This window comes from Cariama cristata, unplaced genomic scaffold, assembly GCF_000690535.1.
Source record: "Cariama cristata isolate BGI_N322 unplaced genomic scaffold, ASM69053v1 scaffold43350, whole genome shotgun sequence".
Taxonomy (NCBI): Eukaryota; Metazoa; Chordata; class Aves; order Cariamiformes; family Cariamidae; genus Cariama; species Cariama cristata.
This window is the reverse complement of record NW_009593762.1, coordinates 76-8,872: the sequence shown is the minus strand read 5'-3', so window position 1 is coordinate 8,872 and position 8,797 is coordinate 76. Positions and strand designations below refer to the sequence as shown.

General features: G+C 36.6%; 1 protein-coding gene across 1 annotated transcript; it reads left to right on the top strand.

The window, feature by feature from the left end:
- Positions 1–494: 494 nt before the first annotated feature.
- Positions 495–7,978, top strand: LOC104157864 (proprotein convertase subtilisin/kexin type 5-like; the record flags this gene model as incomplete). The annotated part of the gene is made up of 6 exons (XM_009695370.1): positions 495–552; positions 2,063–2,165; positions 2,712–2,905; positions 4,388–4,472; positions 7,154–7,251; positions 7,813–7,978. Coding segments are annotated over exons 1-6 (704 nt in total), but the record flags the coding sequence as incomplete, so codon positions are not given.
- Between the last annotated feature and the right edge of the window lie 819 nt (positions 7,979–8,797).

Genomic DNA, 8,797 nt, shown 5'->3' with positions numbered 1-8,797 from the left:
TACAGCCAGTTAGCTAAAAGATCTCAAATAATAATTACTGTATAATTAATGTTCTAAGCAAAAGTGAAATCCAGAGCAAAAAATCCCCGTGGAGTGCCATATAAATTTTCCAAATAACGGTATACCCAAAGGTTTTGTTGTTTATATTGAGTTCAACCTGTGGTGCAGACTTTTACTAGACCTACAAGAGGCTGGAGTGCAATGAAAATACCATGTAAAAATCTGATTGGAGAAAGTATGCTTTCTCAGTTTATAGTGAAGCAGTGATTGAACTATCTATATTAAACTGAAGACACTTACTTGAAAAGCAACGTCTTTGATACCTACTCACAAAGTCATGTTTGCAAGTGATATGTTTTTGTAAAACACAGAAAATAGAAATGGTTTCTAAAACTAGATTTTAAATACTTACTTCTAGGCAAATTGAAGGAGTGGTCTTTAGTACTGTATGGAACATCCATCCAACCTTACTCACCAAGAAATGATTTTCCAAAATGCGCTCTAGTCCGGTTGAAGACCCTACAGAAGATTATGGAACAGACGACTATTCAGGTGTGTACATTCATTTACTCTGATTTTGCATTTACTGAACACATAATAGGTTGAAGGAGTGACCTGAGACTCTGCATATGTAAAATGTTCAGTGAAAGGGATCCTTCATTTAAGAGCAGAACTATTTGTTTCATAATTTAAAGTTAGGTATTTTCATTTCATCCTTATGAGTTTGTAAGCATAGTTATGTATTTTTGAGCTACACTTAACATACTATGAAGAATGCACTGCTTTTCATACAAGTATATAAAAATACATATAAATGCATATGCACTTGCATATATATACACATGCACATATGCACACATATACATATATGAAGAACATTATCTTCTACATCTGTGTTGTTTCTCACTGATTCCTATAGATGTTTTTCAACCTTATCGTTAGACTTTAATAGTTAGATTTTTGGCACTGCAAAATAAGCCAAATTGGACGTTTCCTGCGTATAATCCAACATTAGGAGCATTGTGTAGACAGTTAGGGCTGATGAATCTTAAGTATAGCTTCTTCAAGCAAACAGCAGGACAAAGTTCAATTTAGAAGTTTCTGTTATTACAGTCTTCTGCCACAGCATGTCAGACCCACAGTCCCTATTTTAGATTGAGAGCTGCTGAACTGCTTGTTTTGGTAGCTGATGAAACACTACTACCTCTGCCATAAAGGTTCTTAATTTTTCATATGAAGCAGACTCACTTTACTTCACATTTACCTGATGTCAGGAGAAATTTCAAGGTGTCCATCAAATTTGACACATTTCATTCACAAGAGAGCAGTAATCCTGAAAGTTACAATTTTACCCATGGACTTTGTTCACATGCATTGATGCTTCTCCCATTTGAAAACTGTAAACATAGAATCATAGAATGTCTTGGGTTGGAAGAGACCCATAAAGATCATCGAGTGCAGCATGAGTGCGGGTGAGATGGTAGACTTGCTAATCAAGTGTTAGCCAAGGCTTTTGCAGCAGGTAGCAGCACAGTGGGAGCACATCTTGGCCCTGCTGGCTGGTTCAGCTTTGGTTTGTGTTAGCCACTTGGACCAGTTGTTACCCAGTTGGTAGCCAGAGTAGCTGCTGATAGTGTTGTTCATCATTTATGTTGACCTGCTTGTTATCAGTGATTGTGCTAATAATTCCTTATTATGAATTATAATTTATATAAACAGAAGCTTTTACACATTTCTGAATAGCATTCAGAATGATTTGTTACTCATTAGGAAAGCATCTGTTTGGATCAAGAAACAGTTTCTCTCTGATAGATTCTATAGAGGATGCCACACTTAGTACAAATTATAAATCACTGTGAATAAATACTGAGGCCAGGATTTGCAAGGTCTTCAGGTACTAAAAAACCTTTCTTTTTGTGGAATCAAATTACTATTTGGAATTCAAATCAAACAGGGAAACAGGGTAATTGCATTCTGCATTAAAATACTGTGTTTTAAGGGATGCTAAGTACTAAATGAGAAGTTTTAATCCCTTCCCCTCTGTATTCTGGTTTTATTACAGGTCCCTGCAATGCAGAATGCAGTAAAGTAGGGTGTGATGGGCCAGGGCCAGATCATTGTACTGACTGTCTGCACTACTACTACAAATCTAAGAACAACACACGGTAAGACCAAGAGAAAAAAATCTTTACTTCATAGATTTCTTAGTGTATATCTTAACTTCCTCTCCTCTTTTTGCTGCAGTCATGGATCATTCATTTTCCATGGAATTTGACAAATTTTCTTAGGATTTGCGAAAAAAAAAAAAGCCCTAGGTAATCAGAATTTAAAGTACAGCCTTCAAACACACATCTTTGGTTATTTCTCCATCTCTTGATTATTTTTTCATAAGAAGCTATATACATAGCTGTGATAGCTACTACGGCTTCTGTGATATAGTTTGAACAAGATAGGAAGAAATGTAGATGGTCAAAAATGATACTGTATGACTGTCTGATGAAGCGTTTGCCAATGAGATAGCATGTGCCGTAGGGAAATAAATGGAAGAGGCAGCTTGATGCAATGCTTTGGAGGGTTACATCTTAGTAAATACTTGATCATTAGAAAAGCAGCAATGCTGATAAATACTTCTGCTTTGCAGTCATGATCCAGGAATGTGGTGGCAGGTTATTTCATTAACGACTCTGCCTTCTCTTCCCTGCTGTCTGCAGGATCTGTGTTTCGACCTGCCCACCTGGTCACTACAATGCAGACAAGAAACGCTGTAAAAAATGCTCACCCAATTGTGAAACCTGTGTTGGAGGCCATAGTGACCAGTGCATGACCTGTAAATCTGGCTACTACCTGAATGAAGTAACCAATAGCTGTATTACCAACTGCCCTGATGGGTTTTACCTGGATAAGAGTTAGTATTTCTCGTTGTTTCTTTATTGTGGGTTACAGGATTTGATCTGGGGAGGTTGCTGGAATACTTATGAGCAGGAAAAGTGTATGTTGATGCATCTATCTCTTATCCTATTTCTCTATTAAATTGTTGCCAAGTGTGATCAAGAATCTCCTCAAAAATCTCCCTTTATTTTAAAAACTATGTTTAGTGGCAGGATGTCTTTTCTGCTTGTGTCTGGGAGTAACAATAGCAGAACAAGGGCAGTTCAAGAGCCAGTCAGCTGCAGGACAGAGCAGATTATCACTACTCCAGAAAGGGATGCGTAGCACCCACATTCTGAACATGAGGCCTTCCCCATTCCCCCAAATTAACATGATGTGGCACCAGATAGAAGAGAGAGCTGAGGAATTGACCATGGCCACCAAACTGGAGCTCTAAGAAAAACAGACTCATCAAGTGTAAAATGTGGTTGCAATTAATGTTTGTGACAGACCTAAGTACCTGCAGTGATGTGATGACCCAAGATCAGTAATTCTCTACCATGTGAGACACCTGCCTTCAGTTTCCTCCTGTCATTGCCAAGTAGACTGCCCATGTTTCTTTTCCAACTTTGGCTAGCAAGAGTATTTAAATGTATATTGAGACACGTGCTTAAAACTGCAGTGACATCAGTTATCTTTAGACACATCCTTAGAAGATAAGTATGTGCTCAGGAGCTTTGTTTGTCTAGGTACCTAACCTTTTGCTTTCTGCATCGTGAAGCTGTGTGTTCATTTTTCAGAATTAGTAAAAACAGATGGTACTTTAATTCTTCCATTTCTCACTGTGTGAGAACTACAGTAGAAGGAATTCCTTTCTGCCCAATTAAGGTGGATAGATGAAAATTTAGGATTAAATGGAAACATCAGGTTTTTCTTCTCAGAAAGGTATATGACACTGCATCTGAAAAAACAGCAGTTCTGAGGAGAGAGAGACATCTCTTAAAGTAGGGAGCTCTTGAAATCAAAAAGCACGTCTTAAATAATTTATGTATTTACTTTGTTAAGATCAGACCTGTTCATGCAGGTGTGTCTTTAAGAACCAAATCAGGAAGACAGGACAGGCTGCTTGCATGCAAAGTGTAAGAGGTAAATTGCAGGACAGTCTCTGAACACACGGCAATCATCACTGCATATCACTGCTATATGAAAAGACTGTTAGTCCATATTATAAATAGTTAATGTAAATTTAAAATGTTTATGAAGATTTTTTAATGACCTCAAAGGATATTCTTCTCAGGGTACAACTATAACTTCAAATGTTTAGAAATACATTAAACCATTTGATGTTTGATGGTAAAAGCTAATGATAGGCAGAATTTAGCTATTTCATTCTAGCTTGCTGCTTCCCTTCCAGATGTCAAGCCAGAAAACAATAAGTCATGTAATAATATATCCATATAGTTTTATTAAACATAACTGACCAAGGTTTCCTGGGCTGTTTTCTTTTTTTACTTTGTAGATAAGATTGTTTGCCGAAAATGTAGTGAAAACTGTAAGACGTGTGTTGAATTCCAAATCTGCACAGAATGCAAACACGGCCTAAGGTAAGGAAATTATGGATATTGCTAAACACAATACCTGAAGAGGCTTCAAGGCTGTGGATTCACAATGAAGAACATCAGATAGCTATTTAACCTTGAGTGGCCTTTATTTCATGTGTTCCATTGCTATTTAGTTTGTAATATAGTGTTTTCTTGTGTTACTGTGTGCCAGCTTGGCTAACAATGGATTTTTAGAAGACCTTTCATTTCAGGTAAAATAAAAACCACAGCCATGTGGAAAGCTGGCTTCTTCACTTTTTTGACCTACAGTGTGGCAGTCAAGGATTATTTTAGAGGTAGAGCTGATGATTCATATTAATCTTTCCGATTCATTCCTGTGATAGTTAGAAACTGTTTTCTTATCTTTATTGTATTTTGTCATACATCCAGTCATTCACTTATCTCAAGTATCTCAGGCTCAATTCTATTACAATATTGTGTGCACATATTTTAAACAGCAGTGGATATTTTTTCTTCATAGGGGGACTTAATCATTCTTGAAGCTGATAGGTAAAACCTACAAAGCAGCAATACACATTTCAAACTCCTTTATGAATGAATGACCTTTTGATCCAAGCAGCAGCGGTCAAAAATCTTATAAAATTCATGACGGAATGTATGCTGGCTTTATGCCACAAAAAATATGAAGTCAGTATTCAGTATCTGTAGGGGTTCTTCTTGCAGAATGCAAGTGTTCTGTGAATGTTTCAACACAGAGCTTTTACTTTCTGTCAAAGTGGGTTTTCATCTTAGTTAGTAAAAGTTGAGTGTTGTTTGCTTCTAGGACATCAATAGCTGGATTCCTTTACATTTTGAAAAGGAATTCTCATTTTTGTGTATTTATGTTGCATCTAGATTTTCCAAGTGCCTGCACAATTTTTATTATGAATATCTCTATTTTTTTTTAAGTGACCTTTTGAAAAGGAAGTGTAATCTAATAGGAAGGAAAGCATGGGATTGGGTCAGAACATTGGTCTATTTATACTCTCTGTGAAATATGAGTATCTGCTTCCTTTTTAAAATTTTATTAAATTTATAGTCTGTATTAAGATTTTGGAGAATTTTAACAGACTCAGCATGATTTTCTGTGTATCTGCAAAATCAAATTAGTAAATTAGCAGTTTAGAATTTCCTACAATGGGCAAATATGTCAGGAGACCAAAGATTACATAGATTTGGGACCTTACAGCATACAGTTGCTATAGAAAAGTTATGCCCACATTTTCTTTATTTCTCAGGAACTGAGTTCACTGTCCATTAACACTAACAGCAGCTTGTAGCACCACTGAATAAAGCAGACAAATCTATTCACTGTGAAAAGAGAAGGAGAAAATGAAATATGAAAAAATGAAAATAATGCAAACGTCATGTTTTCTTGGGCAATATTAACAAACTGAGATTGATGTTTGGTAATGTTTTGAAAAAACACCATCTGGGTGGGTGTACCAGATAAATGGAGCCTTGCAGGACATGCGTTTTATATTCCTCAGTTGTTTGAAACTTGCTGCATTTTCTTGCAGAGTTATCGATGGGCAGGGCCCTTGGTGGGACTTGGGAGACCTAAATTCCAATTCTGATCCTGTTACTGGTCCATTAAATAAACTTGTGGAAATTATTAGTTTTCACACCCGTAAAACCCTGAGAATGCTACCTCCTTGTAAAGCACTTTGAGGTGTATGACAGAGGAAAAGTAATAAGATAGCAGGTCTTGTTAGGTTTGTCGAATTGCTAATTTAATTTTTTTCTAAACTGGGACTGTATACTTTCTTGAAAATCTCCAGTGGTGCTGAGCACATACAACTTTTGCTGGATCCAATCTGTAAAGCAGGGTTAGCACTCACTCAGGGTGGTAATTACTAGAGCTGAAGAACATTTTTAGAGAGAGTTAAATTGGGTGAAAGCTGAGGTTCCACAGAAGATGGCAAACATGGCATAGAAGTTCTAGCTTAAAAAAAAAAAAAAAAAAAAATCTGCTGTAGGCACCTTATAACATGAAAGCATAAACAGCTGCTTAGAGGAAAGCATGGAAATGTGACTCTTTATGCTATTTCTTTTTCCTCTGTTACTCACTCTTTTGTACTCTCTCTCAAAAGTGCCTGCAGGCAGAATACCCACCCTGACTGTAATGTTGACAAATCTCCCAAGCCACTCAGAACTGGCATAGTTAGGAGATTTCAAAGGAAACTGCTACTGCAGAAAGACGTGGTGATTTTCTGTACTGTGAATCTATTCTTAACCTGTGCTGTGGCATAGTATCAGGAGATGCTGCTGGTCTTTCAAGAGAAGCATGAGATGTTGTTAACAAGTCCCTTAGCACGTTTTTTTGTACAGTGGTGCTGACTCTCTGCTAAACTCCTCGTGGGTAATTGCATTTTACATGCCTGAATTTTTAGTTCTCTTGGCCATCGTTCTCTTTTTTTTTTTTGTCTCCTACTACTTGGTAGTATTTACAATGAGTTTGTAAACAGCTTCTGCATTTCATCATGGGCAAAACTGCTTTTCATTCTCACTTGAATTAATTGCTGTCTCTAAATTTATAAAATATGACCAATGAAGGAAGCTGGTGAATCCTAATATATGGGTTGTTCTTTTATTAAAAGAGAACTACTGGTTTGTGCATGACCTTGTTGTGCTCTGATGCTGTTATTCGCCCAAACACTGTGCTTTTTTCCTTTTTACAATAGTTTGCATGGCACTAAATGTGCTATCCGCTGTGAAGAAGGAAAATACCATAATGGTAGAGAATGTGAACCATGTCACCGTTCCTGTGCGACATGTGCAGGTACCCCATTGGCATTATCTGTATCATTTCTTTTCATCTATGTTTTTAGCTCTGATTTTATTCTGCTATATCACAGTTACAGTATAACGTGATTGTTTACATGTAAAAATCTTCAATCTCTTGATAGTTCTTTAATATATTTTAAATACAGCAGACCCCTTTCAGCTACCGTGAAAATCCAAGATTTCTAAGAAAGTGTGCATACAGTCTTTTATTTTCTTTTTTGTTTTTCTTTTTTTTCCCCCCCCCTCTCTTAATAGAGCTCCTTCTGATTTCCAGTAGTGCCCTCCATTTTCTTTCTGGGATGGAATAATAACTGATAGATTTTGTGCAAGCTTTAGAACTACCAACAGTCATTTCTTTCCAAAAAAGATATTCTGAAATTATGTGATCTTGTTTATTCTAACCATGTTCCTTTTTTGCATATTACTGTTTGAAAGAAAGTAAGGCAGGTAAACATAGTCTCTAAAATTGTAAGATTTTGCTACAGCTAGAGGTCATGTCTGTTAGGCAATAAGAGGCACTAGCCAGTAATACAGTACATTTTCTCTCTGGTTTAAGGTGCTGGAGTAGATGCCTGTATAAACTGCACACAGGGTTATTTTATGGAAGATGGAAGATGTGTGCAGTCCTGTAGTAGTGGTTATTACCTTGATCACTCTACTGAAAGTGGATACAAAAGCTGCAAAAGGTATGATCAGTGGTTAATACATGTGTCTGATGTTTGGTAGTATATTAGGTATTACTATGGTGAAAAAGATAACACTTATGAGAACATAAAACACTGCTGACTTCGAGTAATAGAAAAAATATTTTGCATGCTAAGCAAATGATGGAAAAGTGGATTTTTTTTTATTTTAATCTGAGGTATATTCATGCAGGTCTTCTAAAAGTGTTTTTTTCTTGTACGTATATGTGTGTCCTTGACTTTAAAAAAGCTATAGTGAGAATCTAAGTAGATATGCATAGAAATGTAAAATTTACAAATCTGGCAGAGGATCTGCATTTCTCAGTAGCAAGTGAAAATAGTCAAAGTAGTATATTTTAATTGCAAGCTAATTACTATTTGTAAGGACCATTTCAGTTCTTCAGCTGCATATTCATAAACATGGCACAAGTATGTTACTAGCTTGCTGTCCACAATAGCTCACCTGAATCAGTGTACAAATGGGTGGCTAAATCTTGGACAAGCCTGTGCTCTGCTGTGCAAGGAAGGGACATTTTTTTCTGTTCCATTCTGTGTTAAACAAATACCATTTGTTACCCTTTTGAATCATTTATTACTAACTGAGTTTGAGTTCAGGGCAGGAAAGGAATCACCATGTGTTACAGCTTTCCACACAAAAAAATAAGCAGTACACAATGAAAATATGATGGAGCAAGAAGGGTGATGAAAGGACTGAGCAGCAGGTCAGTCTTTTCCATCCTGTGGCTTTAGCTCAATGGCTTACTGGTGCATATATGCACGATCAGCTTAATACTTTGATTGATTACTTCTGGATAGTTCCAAAATACTAGAATAATGCAGCTATTTAGTAAAAAAGTG